The sequence below is a fragment of the Anolis carolinensis genome, chromosome 1 (genome assembly GCF_035594765.1).
Source record: "Anolis carolinensis isolate JA03-04 chromosome 1, rAnoCar3.1.pri, whole genome shotgun sequence".
NCBI classification, from domain to species: Eukaryota; Metazoa; Chordata; class Lepidosauria; order Squamata; family Dactyloidae; genus Anolis; species Anolis carolinensis.
The window spans coordinates 207,976,495-207,997,265 of NC_085841.1; the positions used below are offsets into that span (position 1 = coordinate 207,976,495).

At 40.4% G+C, this 20,771-nt stretch overlaps 1 protein-coding gene across 10 annotated transcripts in view; it reads left to right on the plus strand.

Moving 5' to 3' along the window:
- The window catches only part of chn1 (chimerin 1), a 225,299-nt gene that overhangs the window by 89,734 nt on the left and 114,794 nt on the right, over positions 1-20,771 (plus strand). For 6 of the 10 annotated variants that reach the window (XM_062969167.1, XM_062969163.1, XM_062969162.1 and 3 more), the window contains 2 exons: positions 7,093-7,124; positions 16,214-16,327. In XM_062969167.1, coding sequence (XP_062825237.1) covers positions 7,093-7,124; positions 16,214-16,327 — 146 coding nt within the window. The remainder of the gene's footprint in view (positions 1-7,092; positions 7,125-16,213; positions 16,328-20,771) is intronic. The other 4 variants (XM_062969168.1, XM_062969170.1, XM_062969169.1 and 1 more) reach the window with 1 other exon arrangement.

Consider the following 20,771-nt stretch of genomic DNA (forward strand, 5'->3'; position numbering starts at 1 on the left):
CATGGGCCATCCAGTCCAACCCCCTGCCAAGAAGCAGGAAATCGCATTCAAAGCACCCCCAACAGATGGCCATCCAGCCTCTGTTTAAAAGCCTCCAAAGAAGGAGCCTCCACCACAGTCCGGGGGGGGGGGGAGGAGTTCCACTGTTGAACAGCCCTCACAGTGAGGAAGTTCTTCCTAATGTTCAGGTGAAATCTCCTCTCCTGTAGTTTGAAGCCATTGCTCCATTGCATCCTAGTCTCCAGGGCAGCAGAAAACAAGCTTGCTCCCTCCTCCCTATGACTACCCCTCACGTATTTATACATCATGTCTCCTCTCAGCCTTCTCTTCTGCAGGCTAAACATGCCCAGTTCTTTAAGCCACTCCTCATAGGGCTTGTTCTCCAGACCCTTGATCATTTTAGTTGCCCTCCTCTGACCATCTTGACCAAACTTTCATATGGTATGTGAATTTTTTGGAAGGTATGAAAAGTTTAGAGAGAGAGAGGGAGAGGAGGGAGGGAGAGGTTTTGATGATTGTGGCTTGATTCCCCACTGAACCACCCACTTTGGCAAGTCACACACTCTCAGCCCCAGAAAAGCCAATGAAACAGGAATAGCACTTTCAAAGCAGGAACTGATTTCCTTATTCAGAGGCTGATGGCCATCTGTCAGGAATGATTTGATGGTATACTATGATTTCTGTTCCTGGGTGATAAATGTCATTTCCTAATTGGTTCTGTCATAGAAACATGGCAAAATTTATGACACTGCCTGAACTTTATCTTTGCGCAAGGGACATGGAGCACATTATGGTTTCCTGGGACACTGTCCACCAATTTAACAAAGTTTCAGTCACAAAAACAAAGTTTCTGAAGTAGAACAATGACTTTCAAAATAAAGACAACCCAATGAAACAAGAAATAAGACTTTCAAACCAGGAACAGATTTCTGCAATTATTAAAAATTGTTATTGTAGTTCTCAAGCCGGTGAGCTAGAAAGAAGATATCTGAAGTCAGTTAGTTTAGGTTTCCAGTGAGATAGAGCTGAGGAAAAGGAATACTATTGAGACAAAGTTTCAGTCAAGTGGTTGATGTTAAAGAATGAAATATATTATCTATATTATGTACAAATGAAACTGAAGAAGTAAACCTTTGCAACAAGTTACGCTTTTTGGACTAAAACCATAAATAAATAATTCTTTGTTTTTAATAAAGATGGTGTTCCTGAGTGGTGAATTGCTCTACTTAGAGTCAGCGGAAGATTTGTCTCACATACTTCCCCTCAGTGTCACATCATCTCATACATGCACTCACACAGACTCAAGTGTTTCTGGCTGGCCGTGGCTGGGATCCTGAAAGAAGGATTGCCCCCTGCCATAGTGGGATTTGAGAGATATTAAAAAGGCGTGGCAAAGGTGTGGGATATTAAGAAGAAGATTCCCTTAGCCTAAATGTAAACGGCTTTGGGCAGGGTGTCCCACATTTAATGGTGGCAGTGGTCGGAATCTTGAAAGAGAGATTTCCCCCTGCCTGTTTGAGAAGCCACTCTCGTGCCTTTTTGAAGTGAACCTTGCACCATGTATTCCAAAAAAACATGTGTGTCCCCCCCCCCCCTCTGAGACTGCTCCAGCTGATGTTCCTTTTAAAAGGCCCGAAATAGCTGATCAGCTGATTGGGCTGACAAATGGATGCACAGCTGATTGAAAGGAAGCACAAAGGGAGAGCCATTTAGAACTCCCTGAAACTCTTTATTTTACAGTGTATAATATTAAACAGATCTTTAATAAACAATTAGGGAAAGGAGAAATCCAGCGAAAGTTTTTTTTTTAATTCACTCTATTATGTTGTGAACCTCGTAGGCTCACCTGCGAATATACTTGTCTTTACACATATACGGATCAGCGCATAACTGTATTTAAAAAAAAAAAAATTCTGCCGGACATCCCCGATCCACCCTTCGTTGTGTCCTGAGACACAGAAGGAGGGCCAGTGAGGACGGCGGGGTAAGAAATCCTGGTCTATGTGAGGACTGGCTCTGAGGTCCCAGGTTTTTGTGCCCTTCTTTTTAGTCCCACGTTTTGGTGCTGTCTGGAAGCGCCCGCAGATATATGTGCATTGGAGAACATGAATCTGAATATCCAGACCATATCATAAAATGGTACATCACTGAGATATTTAGATATTCCCCATAGTAACCTATGGATGTGAGAGCTGGACCATAACGAAGGCTGAGTGAAGGAAGATAGATGCTTTTGAACTTTGGTGCTAGAGGGAAAATCCTGAGAGTGCCTTGGACCGCAAGAAGATCCAACCAGTCCATCCTCCAGGAAATAATGCCCGGCTGCTCACTGGCGGGAAGGATATTAGAGGCAAAGATGAAGTATTATAGCCACATCATGAGAAGACAGGAAAGCTTGGAAAAGATTATAATGCTTGGGGAAATGGAAGGAAAAAGGAAGAGAGGCCGATCAAGGGCAAGATGGATGGATGGTATCCTTGAAGTGACTGGCTTGACCTTGAAGGAGCTGGGGGCAGCAACGGTCAACAGAGCTCTGGCGTACACTGGTCCGTGAGGTCACAAAGAGTCGGAAACGACTGAACGAATAAAGAAGAAGAAGAGATATTTAGTGAGTTGTCAAAGGCTTTCATGGCCGGGATCACAGGGTTGTTGTATGTTTTCCGGGCTTTATGGCCATGTTCTAGAAGTATTCTCTCCTGACGTTTCGCCCACATCTATGGCAGGCATACCATACAACAACCCTCTGATATTTAGTGATCTTCTGTTGTTACTGTATTTGACCTTTTTACTTTGGATTTGCTTATTAATCTTTTGGCTGGCATTTAGGATGGGTTTCTCTCAGGGCTTCGGAAGAAGAAGATGAGAGATGGAGGCAGGCAGTCCTGTCCTCTCAAAATAGTTCAACTGTTAAGCTTTATAAACAGATTGGACAGTAACAGAAAGTACAACCTGGCAGTATAGCAGGGATGATTAAATCTGTTAATGTGCATCTGGGATAAGCCTCCACAATTTTTTGTTCAGATTCTAAATTTTAAAAAATAGAGTTTATCCCTGATGTATAATGGGAGGTAAGATAAAGGTAAAGGTTTCCTCTGATGTTAAGTCCAGTCGTGACCGACTCTGGGGGTTGGTGCTCATCTCCATTTCTAGGCCGAAGAGCTGGCGTTGTCCATAGACATCTCCAGGTCATGTGGCCAGCATGACTGCATGGAGCGCCGTTACCTTCCCGCCGGAGCGGTACCTATTGATCTACTCACATTTGCATGTTTTCGAACTGCTAGGTTGGCAGGAGCTGGGGCTAACAGCGGGCGCTCATTCCGCTCCCGGGATTTGAACCTGGGACCTTTTGGTCCACAAGTTCAGCAGCTCAGTGCTTTAACACACTGTGCCACCAGGGGCCCCATAATGGGAGGCTTACACCTTATTCCTGTTAGTGTTAAGAAACATTCAATTCAGTATAATTCATGCTCCAAACCTGTCTAATAATCAGAAATGTAAATGATGCACTCCCCACAAAGCCCCACAGGGTGGTATTCCAAGTAACGCCCAATCATTTTTAAAAGGAACCTTTATTCTGGACTCTAACAATAAGGATATTGTACAGCTTTCTATATTGTTGTTTCAGCTCCAGACTGGCTGAACATTTTGATTCCCAAGGGGACAAAAGGAAACTCATTGTGTCATTTAAGGACTTAGTTCAGTATTATCAGAGTTGGAGATCGAGCTTAATCTTTGTTGTGATATACTATTACGTTAGTATAGTGGGGTAGTCTGAATATAATTTTTTGTGATGAGGGCCATTTTTTGTTTATGAGTGTGTAATGACAATGGCTAAGCGCTTTGTAGGCATTCACAAATATATCCATTTACTTGGCCTTTTTATTTCATTGGCTTATTTGGAAAAGAAAAATTGATGTGTGATTAGATGAATCAGACTGTACATGTAATGTCTTGTGTGATTTGGAGATATTTCCTCTCAACTGCAACAACAGAATATTTCTAAGATGCCTAAGAATCTATTTATACTGGGTTTATACTAGTAAATTTGCACTGAATCAGAACTAATCTCAGAGAAAGGATCACAGTATCTTTTAGATGTGGTGGCTTTATAGGGAAGAGTTGGTATATTTGTAAAAGTAAAATACTGGTATTTCCCTCTGGTGTAATTAATTTATCCTAGTTGTACAATGCCTATTTTCAAGACTCTTCCTTTTAAAGCAGTATGCCCATTGTTGTTGCTCTACTGTTCTGCTGACATAAATACACACATAAGATGCCCTTTACTGTCACAGCTGGGCATCTCATCACAATGTAAAATAATTTTAAATGAAAAGATATCAAGCAAGCGAAATGATTGCATTAATTAGCATGCCTCCTTCCCCCTCCCCACTTCTTGTTTCATAATAAAACTTCATCCTAATGTGCTAATTACCAGCAAGCTTGGTTATCTCGAAACAACTTTGTCCCAAGAAGCCCTTTGTAGGGCATACTCAAATGTATTTTCTGTTAAATGGGAGCCTGATGATCATCCTAATGAACATTGCCCTATACATGTTATATGCATGCTAGATGGGGCTGTTATGTCAGGGCAATATTTAGTTTAAGACATAATTAATGGTGACACCAAGCCATTTAACCATGTGTTGTAGCTGTGTTTGCCTTTTGCCCTGATTTTTGTAGCAAAACAGAGTACATGTGCCATTGCAGCATAGTTCCTGTTTTTTAAGCACCTTTTACAGACCTAACGTCAATGCTGAACTGTTGGCAATTTCAAGACCTTCCTATGGTTTCCCATTGCACCTAAAATCTGCCTAGGCCAAGTGTCAGCCTTTGTATTCAAGACACAAGGGAGAGATCAGGAGAGAGAGTTCCTTTGCACTGAATATAGGCCACAGATTTTTATCCCATACCAGATTTTGGGGTTGGGAACAGGACTAGGGGACCTCTTGTAGTCCCTTCATCAGTATAGACCAAGTTTATCAACAGTGAAAGGGGCCAATAGACTAAGGCAGCTGTAATGAAAGCAGTGCAGCACTGACCACTGTGAACTCTCTCAGCCCAGAGACTGAAGAATTATTTTCAGTGCCTCTCGCCTTACTGCCATCATAATACGAGGGTTGAATGAAAAGTAGTTCAATGCTCAGTAATGCTATGTTGTAATTACTGTATTTACAAATTTAGCACCAAAATATCACAGTGAATTTAAAACATTGACTACTAAAAGGCAGACTGCGTTGGATAATCCAGAACACTGGATAAGCGAATGTTGGATAAGTGAGATTCTACTGTAATAAGAAATAATTACTGTGGTAATCCAGTCCAACCCAATTCTGCCATGGAGGACACAATCCAAGCACGCCCAACAGATGGCCACCCAGCCTCTCAATAATAATAATAATAATAATAATAATAATAATAATAAGAAGAAGAAGAAGAAGAAGAAGAAGAAGAAGAAGAAGAAGAAGAAGAAGAAGAAGAATATCATACAATCATAAGGTTAGGAGACACCCCTAAGGATCATCCAGTTCAACTTCCTTCTACCATGCAGGACGACACAAATCAAGCACTCCTGACAGATGGCCATCCAAGATCTGCACAGTAATAATACAAATCGAATCATAGAATCAGACAGTTAGGAGAGACCCCTAAAGGCCATCCAGTCCAACCCAACTCTGCCATTGGATGATACAATCCAAGCACTCCCAACAGATGGCCAGCCAGCCTCTCAATAATCATAATATTAAGAAGAATAAGAATATCATACAATCCAAAGGTTAGCAGATACCCCTAAGGATCATCCAGTTTAACTTCCTTATATCATGCAGGAGGACACAATCCAACCACTCCTGACAGATGGCCATCCAATATCTGCACAATAATAATACACATCGAATCATAGCATCAAACAGTTAGGAGACACCCCTAAAGGCCATCCAGTCCAACCCAATTCTGCCATGCAGGACACAATCCAAGCACTCCCAACAGATGGCCACCCAGCCTCTCAATACTAATAATAATAACAACAACATCATACAATCCTAAGGTTTGCAGTGACCCCTAAGGATCATCCAGATCAACTTCCTTCTACCATGCAGAAGGACACAATCCAAGCACTCCTGACATATGGCCATCCAGCCTCTACATAATAATGATGACGAAGATAATAATAATAATAATAATAATAATAATAATAATAATAATAATAATAATAATAATAATAGAAGCATAGAATCCAAGAGTTTGGAGAGACCCCTAAGGACCATCCAGCCCAACCCTTTCTACTATGCAGCAGGACACAATCCAAGCATTCACAACACACGGACAACGTATAAATACTATAGAATACTACACAGGGACATAGACCCCCTCTACCCTCACCACTTTCACAGTACACAAACAACCAAGTGCATACTAAACATAAAGACAACCATACAACAGACATTCAATACCGCCACTAGCTCAACAAGTTCTCACCAACACCACCAGACAACGCCACAGCAACGCGTGGCTGGGCACAGCTAGTTATCTTATAATGTTCTTATCTTTGGAAAACTTCAAATGGTTCATGCAGCCATATCCTCCCTGGATCACTTAGTGCCAGTACGTATTCATTGTAGCCTCAGACAAGCATACAAACACCATGTACCGTAATTTAGGTTGTGGCTTGCTTATAGTAACTGCAAAGTCTTCCCACATGTAAGTGATTTCCATAAAATAAATATGGTGTGAAGTGGGCCTTATTAATATATGAGGTGTCAACGAATATATATTTGAGATATCTGTGAATAAAACTGTGGTGTCCCACTTACATTTTAAGTTAAAATAATCTGGAGATTATAAACTATATAAAAAGCCTTTCTTTGTGTTTTATAGTTCAAACAGAGAGCTTTCTAAAATAATGTAGCAATGATTCTTGCATGTCAGCAGTTGGAGAAATTGAATTTTTGTTACATTCTAGTGGTTGGAGAAATCATGAATTCTCAATTTCTGTTTAGCTAATCTGAAGACAAACTGAATAATAAATGAAAAGTAACATTTTATAAGACTTTTATTGCCCCAAGTGTAAAGTGTCTCTTTTCTTTTTTTCAACAGGTAGATAAAAGGCCAAAATACTATGGACGAGAGTAAGTAATTCATTGTTGTGAATACATTGCCTTGAGCTAAGGGCAGGGATTTTTTAAGCAGAGTGAAAATACCAAAAAATACCCAGAAAGTGGTACTGTTCTTTCTGCATTCATAAAAATATATCAGTTTATTTTATAGCATTCAGGGGCAATATACAGAGAGAAGATTATTTTGTAATTCACTATTGGCTTTGACACAGGCAGTCATTTTTCTGCACAGAAACGTCATGTTCATCCTTGTCTAGTCAGATTCCTATGCATAGAAATGCATAGGCAGGCTATCTGTTTTGAACTTCAAGCAAATTGCTTTACTTCTCACATTTTCTTGCTTTTATCTGAATTGATAGTAATAAAAATGCCTGAATTATTTTTTAAAGGAAAATAATAGCAGAAAAAGAAATTTAAAATAGAGACTTTTATAGCCAATTTGCTATTCTGTTCTCTTAATCTAGTGAGATTCAGATGATGTTAAGGATAAGCTTAGATACGTTCTTTATTAATGAAAGCAAGTCGCAAGAAAACCTTTAATTCATGTATTTTCAGTGGCAGAAAGAAATCATTTGTCATTTTTATTTAATGTATACATTCAAAGCTGGATTTTTTTTTGTGACTACAAGATGTTATGTTTGTTCTTTTGGAATCCATGGTTTTATTATTGAACCATTATTAATATTGCATTGATTTTTTGTTGTTGGCCAGTTTGCATTAGTGATCTTTAAAGTTTTTTTTAAAGGAACAGGTATTTGAAACTGCAGTTAATTTGACTTGATAACAAAGCCAGATAAAAATGGATTCAAAGATCTGTTTTAATGCACTATTCAATCTAATGTGCGCCTCAATTTTAGTGATGTAATTTAGCCAAAAAAGTTGAGCATTGGACTTCTTTTTTCATATCAGGAGCAACTTGAGAAACTGCAAGTCTCTTCTGGTGTGAGAGAATTGGCCGTCTGCAAGGACGTTGCCCAGGGGACTCCCAGATGTTTGATTTTTATCATCCTTGTGGGAGGCTTTTCTCATGTCCTCGCATGGGAAGCTGGAGCTGACTGTGTCAGCTCCAGCTGTAAGTAATTAAAAAGAAACCATCTTGAGGGCATTAGTTTCCCAATCAAAATATTAGGAGGATTTTTATAAGCTACATCACTGAAATCTAGAGAAATGGCATACTCTGCATCCCCACTATCTACTAAATAAGTGACCTGATTTGACAAACGTTCTAAGATCAGTTTGGGAGAATTTGTTCTTGACAAACCCATGCCTGCTTCTATGCTTCACTTCACTACATCCCTCCTAATATTTTTCCTGGTATTGTGATCAGGTGGAATAGATTGTAATTTTCTGGATATGTTCTGTGTGCCTTTTTTGAAGAAATATATAATGTTTGCCCTTCTCCAGTCCTCTGACACCTCAGCCATTATCCAAGATTTCTCAAAGATGATGGCAAGTGATTCAGAGGATACGTTTGCAAGTTCATTTAAAACTTCGAAACACAGTTTGCCTGATCCTGCAGGATTTAAACTGATTAAAGTTAGCTAGATGATTCATGACAAACGCCCTATCAATCTTGATTTGCAGTCAAGATCCTTGGCCAAGGTCTCTAATGCTGCATGGCAGCAAATAGTTCTCTTTTTTTTTGGGGGGGGGGAATTAAACTGGCCCAAATGTATCTGAAAACCTCCTTTTTGTTATTTCTTGCTTTCCTAGTCAGTTTCAGCTCATACTGGTGGCCCATAGTCACATGTTGAATTCTATGATTAAGCAAAGATCTCTCACTTTAAACATTAATATTTATTGGTTCTCTCATATCAGTTTTATGAAGTTTGAAAATAGTATGAAGTTTGAAATATAGTGAGAGAAAAAAGAGATTAACATGCCACATAGAATGCAAATTAGGGTAATTTGCATAATTATAATAATATGCATGATATGCAAATTCAAACACCAGATTAGAGGAAGTAGTGATTTTTTAAATTACATTTTTGAAATTTATACAACAAAAAGAGGGGGGGGGGAAGGAAAATCAGAAAGAGGAAAAAGGGTGTGGGGGTGGAGTGATTGTTAGTAGATTAAACCGTGACAAATATTAAATATGTCACAAAGGAAAAGGTAAGTGGTTAAGGAAAAAGAGGAAAGATAATTATGAATGTACAAAGTTTTCTTTGTCCTTATTACATCTGTTTCTTCATATCAATTACATGGATTATATAAAATACCAAAAAATCCATGTATCTACCAATACCAGTAAATTTTTCACTTGTAACATTTCATGCTATATCCTGAGGAAATGTGGATATCTTGAAAAAACAACATTATTTCTTTCTATAATAAAATTTATTGCATCTGTAATATGTTTTCAGATTTGTGGGTTTCAATATTCACATTTGAAGACTGACAGTCTGAGACAAATTTTGTAATTGTCAGTGCTCCCTGGTATATATTGTTGCTAGAAATATATTATCAAAATGTCTTGACTGTATCTTTGAAACTTTGAAGTTAATGGAATTAATTTGAGATTGTCATATTTTACATGTGGATGTTGACATTTCCCACACATTGCATTCACAACATTGACAATTGCTATTGTAATCATCATTTGGAATACATATATTCAGAAAAACTTGCCACGGAGTTAATGGTATGTGTCTTTTTGTGACTTAAATTATGTTGAACAAAGATAGTTTCATTTGTTCATGCACAGAGCAATAGTAGTTATGGGTTGTAAGAAGAAGGGATTTTGGATGCTCTTGGGACAGATATATGTAAATTATGTAGATTAATATAGAGATTATTATTTAAATTTAAGTTCTGTCCTTAGGGCCCTGGCCTGCTGTCAAAAAGGCTTATCGTTGAGAAGAAACTGTAGCTAGATTGTTACAAAGGAGTGTGTAACTGTAATATGTCTCAGTTGTGGTAGACAATTCAATGAAAATGTCACAATGAAAATGTGACAATTGTAAAAAAAAGTTCATGTTGTACATAATGAGAAAGCGAGTTAAAAACAGAATTGCCAATATCACACTGCTATTACATACATCAATGATGTGATCGTATCAAGAGTACTGTGTATATCCAGTTGTTTCACTGTTTGAAAAGGTACATAAAGGAGCAACCGTCATGATAAAAGGACTGGACCAATTCCCCTATGGTGACAGGGTACAGTGCTTGATTGTTAGCATGGGGAAAAGACAACTATACAGTATATAGTTGTGTGCATAATGTATATAGTCATGTATAAATACAAAAACATTGACAAATCTTGGTCAACTTGTCCATGCATGAGTGCTGTAAATGCTCTGTGTTCTTTGCCATGTTGGGTACTTAAAGTGGAGCAGAGCAGTTATGGTCATTATTAATAGGGTATAGGCCTAGTGAGGCTTGGGAGTCTCTGCAAGCCTTGTAACAGTTGCAGAGAGAGTACAATAAGAACCTTTTAAAAATGGTTGCCTCCATTCCACCTCAAGCATCCAAAATGGCAGGTGTTCTGCATTCTTTGGACTTCCCACATTTCTACTGGACACTGCTCAACCCCAAAAAAAGATGAGAAAGATGAGAAAGAGAGAAAAGGGGGACTGCTTCTTCCATGCCCTACCATACCAAGAAGAGTGTCTCACCTCTGCCTCTTGTCAGTTCCTTCACACTGAGTCCTTAATAGAGGTAGTTTCATTCTTTGCTTTTCTCCCCTCTCCCATTTTAGAATCATAGAATCATAGAATAGTAGAGTTGGAAGAGACCTCATGGGCCATCCAGTCCAACCCCCTGCCAAGAAGTAGGAAATCCCATTCAAAGCAGGCTCTCATTTTTTTTCCTCATTTATATTCCTGTTCTCTTCTGTATGCATCCAGATGAGCATTACACTCTCCTTCGAATAAACAGATTCCCTGCTTCTCTGTAGCTCTTCTAATTATGTTTCTCTATGTGTTTTTAAAAGGAAAGGGAAATATTTGTTTTTTACATGCCCCTTAAGTTTTACCCTCAACTTATTCATGAGTCATAACAGAATTGATAATTTTGGCCTCAAAATGTGTACACGTGAGGTTGACTTATACATGAGTAATTATGCTATTTTAAACTATGATCTGTTTATTCTGTTTTTAAGTATGATGGTTTTGTTCTAAATAGCTTATTTTATGATGTGATTATTTTATGATGTGATCTGGTTGGGCTTGTCCCCATATGAGCCGCTCCAAGTCCCTTCGGGGAGATGGAGGCGGCATACAAAAATAAAGTTGTTGTTATTGCTGTTGTTATTATTATTAATAATAATAATATTATTAATTATGTGGATAAAGTATTATGAAGAAGTTTCTCTTTCTCTCTCAGTCTTCCTTTCCAGATGTTGCTGCTGCTCAATCGTTTAGTCGTCTCTGACTCTTCGTGACCTCATGGACCAGTCCACGCCAGAGCTCCCTGTCGGCTGTCACCGCCCCCAGTTCCTTCAAGGTCAACCCAGTCACTTCAAGGATACCGTCCATCCATCTTGCCCTTGGTCGGCCTCTCTTCATTTTTCCTTCCATTTTCCCCAGCATCGTGATGTTTTCCAAGCTTTCCTGTTTCCTCATGATGTGGCCAAAATACTTCATCTTTGCCTCAAATATCCTTCCCTCCAGTGAGCAGCCGGGCATTCTTTCCTGGAGGATGGACTGGTTGGATCTTCTTGCGGTCCAAGGCACTCTCAGGATTTTCCTCCAGCACCAGAGTTCAAAAGCGTCTATCTTCCTTCTCTCAGCCTTCCTTATGGTCCAGCTCTCGCATCCATAGGTTACTATGGGGAATACCATTGCTTTGACTACGCGGACCTTCGTTGCCAGTATGATGTCTCTGCTCTTCACTATTTTGTCAAGGTTGGCCATTGCTCTCCTCCCAAGAAGTAAATGTCTTTTGATTTACTGGCTGCAGTCTGCATCTGCAGTGATCTTCGCGCCTAAAAATATAAAGTCTGTCACTGCCTCCACGTTTTCTCCCTCTATTTGCCAGTTATCAGTAGGTGTTGTTGCCATGATCTTGGTTTTCTTGACATTTAACTGCAACCCAGCTTTTGCACTTTCTTCTTTCACTTTGGTGATAAGGCTCCTCAGCTCCTCCTCGCTTTCAGCCATCAGAGTGGTATCATCTGCATACCTAAGGTTGTTAATGTTTCTTCCAGCAATTTTAACTCCAGTCTTGGATTCCTCAAGCCCTGCATGTCGCATGATGTGTTCTGCGTACAAGTTGAATAGGGAGGGTGAAAGTATGCAGCCCTGCCACACTCCTTTCCCAATCTTGAACAAGTCTGTTGTTCCATGATCTGTTCTGACTGTGGCTACTTGGGCTTTATACAGATTTCTCAGCAGACAGACAAGGTGACTTGGTATCCCCATACCACCAAGAACATGCCATAGTTTATTATGATCCACACAGTCGAAGGCTTTAGAATAGTCAATAAAGCAGAAGTAGATGTTTTTCTGAAACTCCCTGGCTTCCTCCATTATCCAGCGGATATTGGCAATTTGGTCTCTGGTTCCTCTGCCTTTTCTGAACCCAGCTTGGACATCTGGCAACTATTGCTCCATGTATTGCTGGAGTCTGCCTTGCAGGATCTTGAGCATTACCTTACTGGCATGGGAAATAAGTGCCACTGTACGGAAGTTTGAGCACTCTTTAGCATTTCCCTTTGGGGATATAAATTGATTTTTTCCAATCTGATGGCCCTTCTTGTGTTTTCCATATTTGCTGGCATATGGCATGCATCACCTTTTCAATATCATCTTTCAAGCTTTCAAACAGTTCAGCTGGGATCCCGTCGTCTCCTGCTGCCTTGTTGTTAGCAATGCTTCTTAAGGCCCATTTAACCTCACTCCTCAGAATGTCTGGTTCTAATTCACTCACCACACCGTCAAAGCTATCCTCTATATTATTCTCCTTCCTATACAGTTCTTCTGTATATTCCCGCCACCTATTCTTGATCTCTTCAGCTTCTGTTAAGTCCCTGCCATCTTTATTTTTGATCATGCCAATTTTTGCCTGAAATTTGCCTCCTATGTTTCTGATTTTCTGGAAGAGATCTCTTGTCCTTCCTATCCTATTGTCTTCTTTCATTTCCATGCATTGCTTGTTCAAAAATAGTTCCTTGTCTCTCCTGGCTAACCTCTGGAATTGTGCATTTAACTGGGCGTATCTCCCCCTATCACTGTTTCCTTTCACCTTCCTTCTTTCTTTGGCTACTTCCAGTGTCTCAACGGACAACCATCTTGCCTTCTTGGTTTTCTTTTTCTTTGGGACGTACTTTGTTGCTGCCTCCTGAACAATGTTGTGGACTTCTGTCCATAGTTCTTCTGGGACTCTATTTATTAAATCTAGTCCCTGAAATCTATTCTTCACCTCCACTGCATATTCACTGGGAATATTTGTGAGATCATATCTAATTGGTCTGTGTATTTTCCCCATTCTCTTTAGTCTGATTCTAAATTTTGTAATAAGAAGTTCGTGATCTGAACTACAGTCAGCTCCAGGTCTTGTTTTCACCAACTGGATGGATGTTCGCCACCTTTGGCTGCAAAGGATATAGTCAATCTGATTTCAGTGTTGACCATCTGGTGAAGTCCATTTGTAAAGCCGTCTTTTAGGCTGTTGTAAGAGAGTGTTTGTTATGCACATTGAGTTTTCCTGGCAAAATTCTATCAGCCTACGTCCTGCTTCATTTTGTTGTCCCAGACCATGCTTGCCTGTGATCCCGGTTATCATTTGACTGCCCACCTTAGCATTCCAATCTCCTGTAATGAGAATAATGTCTCTTTTTGGTGTGTTATCTACTAAGTGCTACAGATCCTCGTAGAACTTATCTAACGAAGAAGAAGAAGAAGAAGAAGAAGAAGAAGAAGTTGTTTATTTATATCCCGCCTCCATCTCCCCCGAAGGGGACTCGAGGCAGCTTACCGTAAAATCAGATACAAAACAATGATAAAATAAAATATGAAACATCAAAGAACATTAACAAAAACCAATAATAATATATACACAGCAACCGAAAAAAACCCAACGCGGTATTAAAACATCGAATTAAAAACAATGAGGTTGCAATAGTGGATTCTGCTTCTTTAGCAGCTGTGGTTGGGGCGTATATTTGGATCACTGTGATGTTAAATGGCTTGCCTTTAACTCGAATTGAGATAATTCTATCATTTTTTGGGTTGTATCCAATCACTGCTTTCGCAACTTTATTATTAACTATGACGGCTACTCCATTTCTTCGGTGTTCCTCTTGTCCGCAGTAGTAGATCTGGTGGTCATCTTTTGTGAAGTGGCCCATTCCAGTCCATTTCGGTTCACTGACTCCCAGAATGTCTATCTTTAATCTTGACATCTCACCAATAACCACATCCAGTTTGCCCTGGCTCACAGATCTTACATTCCAGGTTCCTATAGTGTGTTGATCTCTAGAACATCAGATTCGTCCTTCACCTCCAGCACCGTCAGCTGTTAGCCTTCCTTTCGGCTTTTAGCTAACTGGGGCTACTTGGACTAGTCCTCTGCTCTTCCCCAGTAGCATTTTGACCATCTTCCAACCTGGGGGTCTTATCTTCCGATGGTATACCGACATTTCTCTGGTTGTACTGATCCATATAGTTTTCATGGCAAGAATACTGGGGTGGGTTGCCATTACCTTCCCAGGGATTGTTCTTGGTCTGACCTCTCTGCCATGACCTTCCCATCTTGGGTGGCCCTGCACGGTATAGCTCATGGCTTCATCGAGGCACTCAAACCCCAGCACCATGTCAAGGTAACGATCCAAGCTGGAGTCCTTTCCAGATAATCCAGGATATTCCACTGAAGCTAAAATATATGAAATTCAGGACCGCTAAAGTATAATACTTCATCACATAGTTCATACTTATATTTTATTATGTCTATCTGCTTGAATGGCTTTAAAGGGGGCCTGGATAAATGTGTCATGAAAACTTATACATATATTTCTTCAAGTATCAGAGGCAATTTGCTGGAGTTGCTAGAGAGCCTAAGGCAATGTAAAATTTGCCCTCTTGTTTTGCCATTTGGTTTCCACTCGATATCTGATTGACAGCTGCTTGAACATATGTTGAAAAAGACAGTTCTTTGGTCTGATCTTAAAAGTAGATGAATAACTATATAATATAATAATCATAATAATCATAATAATACATTTTATTTATTACCCGCATCCCCTGATGGCTCAGGGCAGGGTATAACAAATTCAAAAACATATTAACATAAAAAATACAACTAATTGCATAGATAACAGCGCGCGCGCACACACACACACACATATTTATATATATCTTCTACCAAACACATATTGACATATAGTAGTAATAGAATGTAAATCAAAACTCATAATTGAAAGTATACAGAGTAGGCCTGCTGCAAGAGATGGGTCTTCAATTGGGTCTTCAATTCTATCAGCTCGTTTAGCCATCAGATCTCTTCTGGCCGTCCTTCCACCGTCATAGGGCAGCTGATAAAAAGGTTCTCTGGGTGACAGTTGCCAGTTAGTTTCTGGTTGGTTGAAGTAGACGTCTCCCAGAGGACCTCAGTGTCCTAACGGGCGGATTGTGCAGGAGAACGCAATCCTGTAAATAACCTGGACCTAAACCATGTAGGGCTTTAAAGGTCAAAACCAACACTTTGTACTTTACCCAGCAACTAATTAGCAGTGAATAGAGTGACCTTAATATGGGTATAATATGCTCACTCCTAGATGTTCCTGTAACCAATCTGTCTGCCCTATTTTGAACTAATTGGAATTTTGAAACATAACATGGGCACCCATTTCTAAATAAAACTGATAACTGCCTCTTACAAATAAAGTTATACATGACTATATACATGGGTATGTATACACGTATACACAAATGCAACAAAGCCATACCATTTGGAATTAGTTAAGCCAGTCATATGCTAAGTAAAAAAATTAACATAATTCTATTCAGGACTGACTTAGTTTGCTATGCATTCTTTCAAAATAAAGGATGCTTTTTCATTTTAAAATATAAAAGGCAGAGGATTTGTTTTTTCTGGTGTATATTTCTTTTGAAACAGCGCTTTCATTTATGCTGATAAAGATGGGCTTTGTTTTTCAGGTTTCATGGGATGATATCAAGAGAAAAAGCAGATCAATTATTGAGCATAGCAGAGGGAAGTTATCTTATTCGTGAAAGCCAGCGGCAACCTGGAACATACACTTTGGCTTTAAGGTTGTTAATTAATATTTCATTTCTAGACTACTAGAATATTTATGAAGACACTTGGGGTGATATTATAATTAACTATTTTCTAATTTTATTTGTAAACCTTCCTGAAATATTCAAGGTTTAGCTTGTTTGTGTTTTTGTTGCCTATTTCTGGTAACATTGTAAAGATTTTTTTTTAAAAAGTTTTAACAGATATTTGAAACACTGGTCAAGTTTTATTTTAAACCTTCCTCTCATTTTACCTCTAACTCTGTGTTTACATCCTTGATTCATCTTATCTATTAGATTCTTTATAATGACAAAAATCATTGTGTAAACTCCTTGGGGGCAGGAATTTTCTCTCCTGCCACTTCATGTTATTTTGGTTATTGATGTTATGTAAATATTAAAAGAAAAAGCGTTTGACATTTGACCATATGTTGTAAGATTCTGGAAGTTTTTGGAGTTGAAATCAAGCTCACAACAACAACACGCTGGAAGCAAATGGTTTATTCTGTGTTTCCACAATCACTGAATAACAGTTCTAAAGATTTCCTATTCAAACACCCTGTAATTTAACCAGGACCAACCCTAGGAAATTTTCAAGTGTAAGCGAACAGAATTTTGATGCCCCCCCCCCAACCAATCACTGAAAAATAAAAGCGTTGGATAATAAGGAGGGATTAAGGAAAAACCCAAATAAAGAACAACACTCTGGAAATGGGGGAAATCCAGACAGGAAACAATCAGGGGCAGCTAACACCTCCCAACCAAGGATGCCCCCAGGGAGGAAGCAGCCAGGCTTTGAATCTGCAAGGCCATTAAATGCTAATCAAGCTGGCCAATTGCAACAATAGCCTCAAACAGTCAAGAGCTCTTTCTCTCACCCTGGACTTTCCACAGATATATAAACCCCACTTACCTAGCTTCCAACAGACCTCAGAACCTCTGAGGATTCCTGCCATAGATGTGGGTCAGGAGAGAATGCTTCTGGAACATGGCCAGGCAGCCCGGAGACCTGGCCTCGAGGGTAAAGGCCAGAACAAGCTGCAGCCGCGGAAGCAGGAAGGCCTGTTACCTGACGGGGCCTCTGGCAACCTGTCCTGAGTCAGGCAGTGGGACTGAGCAGTAAACTGGCTCCGCCCCCCCCCCCCGAGGGGAGGAACAGCAAGATGGGCGACCACTTGTGCCATGTGGCTGCTTGGCCCCGCCCCGTATCCTTCGAGGATATGGGGCGGGGCAAGCGGCTATATGGTGCATGCGCAGTGGTTGGAAAGGGCGCCTCACCCATCTCACTGTTCAGACCGCCTCTGGCGGATGGGTGAGATGAGCGGGGTGCCCTCTCCGACCACTGTGCATGCGGCCGCTTGGCTCCTCCCCTTATTCTCGAAGCATACGGTGTAAGCGGCCGCTCATCTCGCTGTTCCTCCCCTCGGTGGGGCCGGAACCAGTTTACCACTTGGTCCCGCCGCCTGCCTCAGGATGGGTCGCCAGTGGCCCCAGCAGGTAAGAGGTCTTCCTGCCTCCACGGCCTGGCCTGGCCTGCAACCAGGCACCTTGCTGCCCTTTTAAGGACAGGGAAGTGATCCTGGCCTGCGCCTGAGGGCTGTCTCCTTCCCGCCAAAGACACCTTCCCAAGCCTCCTAGAGAAGGTGGGGAGGAGATAGCCCTCTGGCGCAGGCCAGGATCGCTTCCCTGTCCTTAAAGGGGCAGCAGGGCGGCCTGGTTGGAGGCCAGGCCAGGCTGCGGAGGCAGGAAGGCCACGCCTGGGTGGAGGTGCCTCAACTGTTGCTGAAGGCACCATCCTCCAGCCTCAACTGCACCCCATAGAGGATGGCGCCTTCGGCAACTGCCTAATTTGCCTTGCGGTTGAACAGCCCCTGAATATAACTGCCCAACTTCCATTCGCCCCCTAGTGACCAAACACTGTGCCCACAGTCTGTTAACTGCAATTTCTATTTTCCTCACAAAATAGATGTCTTATATACACTAACCTGCACCCAGCCTCCCTCCCCCCCCCCACCTCCCTTTTTTATGGTAGAGAACCAAAGTAGCCAGTTCCAGGCTACTATGGTGTTCCTGACATATGTGGGGGAATGTAAAAAACAAACAAACAGGCATCTCAATTTATCTGAATCAGCTCTTTGGGAGGGTGGAGGAATATGTAAGACCAGTTACCTTTTAATGTAATTTCTAACCCTTCTTTTCTGTCATGTAAGATGCATTAGCCTGCTATCTTTCCATAGTCATTTGATGCTGAAGCATTAAGTCCCACATCGTCTCAAGCAGATAGGAGATGGCATAACAGAATGCCTCACTGAGTACTGATGGTTCCATGATGATATCTAACTGATATGCAAGTGAGAATTTGTGCCGCCTGTTCAAATTTAATATGTACTGTACAATCCCTGTATCAATGGGATAAGTATTCATGGTTTCATTTATTCACATCTAATAAAATATGTCCTCTAAGCATTTTCAGATATGTGGTATTCTTGAGTCAGAAGTTCTCCATTTTCACAAGGTTTCTCAATTACCCATGAAAAGTCAGGGAATGGGAGCTGTTCTGTATATGAAGATTCATTAAGTATAAACTAATTCTAGACGAGTGGGGGGTCAGAGCTGTTTTTATTTGGGAATAGTCCTGTTTTCAAGGATGGTCAAACTTTCTACATGCTGAACCCACAAAGTGTGACCTACATCATTTTTAAAAACCCATCAGACTTTATTGTTCTTAGAATGGCTGAAGAGGAATCTTGACTAAGCCATCCATCCCTCTGACCAGTTTGCAAGTTCTTGGCTTTGTGTTTCTTTTATTATGAGTAAAATGTCTTTTGTCATTTTTGCCCCTTGAAACTTTCTGTATATTGAAATTGATGAGTCTCTTGCTTACTGACAGAAATGTCATCTCATATCATCCTCAGATAGATTGTTGCAGTTGTTGTGATCCAGTAATGCAAACTTTCTTATAACAAGTTACTGTAACCACCCACATGTATCCCCTTCTTGTGAAAAACAACATTTCTGATATTGTGGATTATATAATGTTACACTCTTTTTACCCCAAGGCCTGAAAGGGCTCTTTCCATCCTCTGTATCTTGGAGACACATCCACAGATTCAAGCACACAACCACAAGAGCCGATGCAGCAGACAACATATTCTACCCAGTTGGGTTCGGGAATCCATATGGACATTCTCCTTTAGGTGCTTTTTTCAATTTGGGCAACCATTTGTCCCAAAGCAAGAAAGAAGTAAAGATCAGAGCAAAATTGGGGTGCATCTTCATTTTAGTTTTCATCATATTGGGATCTGCAAAAAATGATAGCAGTCATGGGTAGACTTGTTATGATGGTTGCCTTTCCTCCTCTTATTTGCCAACTTAGCCAGTTACTGGTGAGAATTGTCATCTCCCTGACCACCATCAAGTAACAGACTCCCATGAGAACCTAGCCTAGTAGGGTGTATCTAGATGCTGTTTTAAGTTTTAATATGTTAATGGTTGTAAATTGTATTTATATGTTTATTGTTTCTATTATGTTATGTTTTTTATTTGCTTTGTATAATGAGGCATTGAATTTTTGCCTAAATATATATTGTATGCCACTTTGAGTCCCCTACGGGGTGAGAAGAGCAGGATAGAAATGAAGTTAATAATAATAATAATAATAATAATAATAATAATAATAATAATAATAACCCGAAACAGAAAAAGGACAAAAAAAATCCGTACATTCTACTCATGGACTGTTGTTGAAAAAGACAAAGTGGGTAGTTTGCTTCACTGGATAGAAAGGCTTCTTAAATTGAAAATTAGTTTCCTTGCTGAAGAGAGTTGTTATTGCAGAGTTTGTTACCCACAAAGGACAGGCAAAAAAACACACAATAAAGCTGTTGCTTTCTCTTGACCCCCTATCCTGTCTGCTTGCCAGATCACCACTTTAGAGTTGCTTTATTGCTGCAGGAGACAGTTTGGGGACACTTGGATGCTCATTTAACCAGTTTTCATTGCTCTTCAGTTGGCAAGCACCACGTTTCATGTCTCTTTCATTCTACAGTTGATATGGGAACATGTTAGCCCTCCATTAGCAACCCGGAAGACAATAGCAGAAGATTTTATAGGTTTCCATCAGACAAAAGGAAGAGTGGTAAGAAATGAACAGAAAGGTAAAAGGAGAAAAAGCAGAGTAAAGGAGAGAAGCACAATGCTTTTAGTGGTTTTGCCAACAGGGAGAGGGTTAAAAGGAGAGATGGCGAATGCTGAGAGACAGCAGAATAAAGGCTGCTGGCGGGGTTGCTCTTGAAGGAAATGACACCAAAGGGAGACACACTTTTGGGGAGCTACTTTAGAAAAGCTCAAGTTCCTGTCCTGCTGTTCGGGGGAAGATGGAAGGCTTGATCATTGTTATCTCTGTGGAAGACCTTAAGGAGATGAGCTTATGTTTTGGAGGTCAGCATTTGCTCTTTGG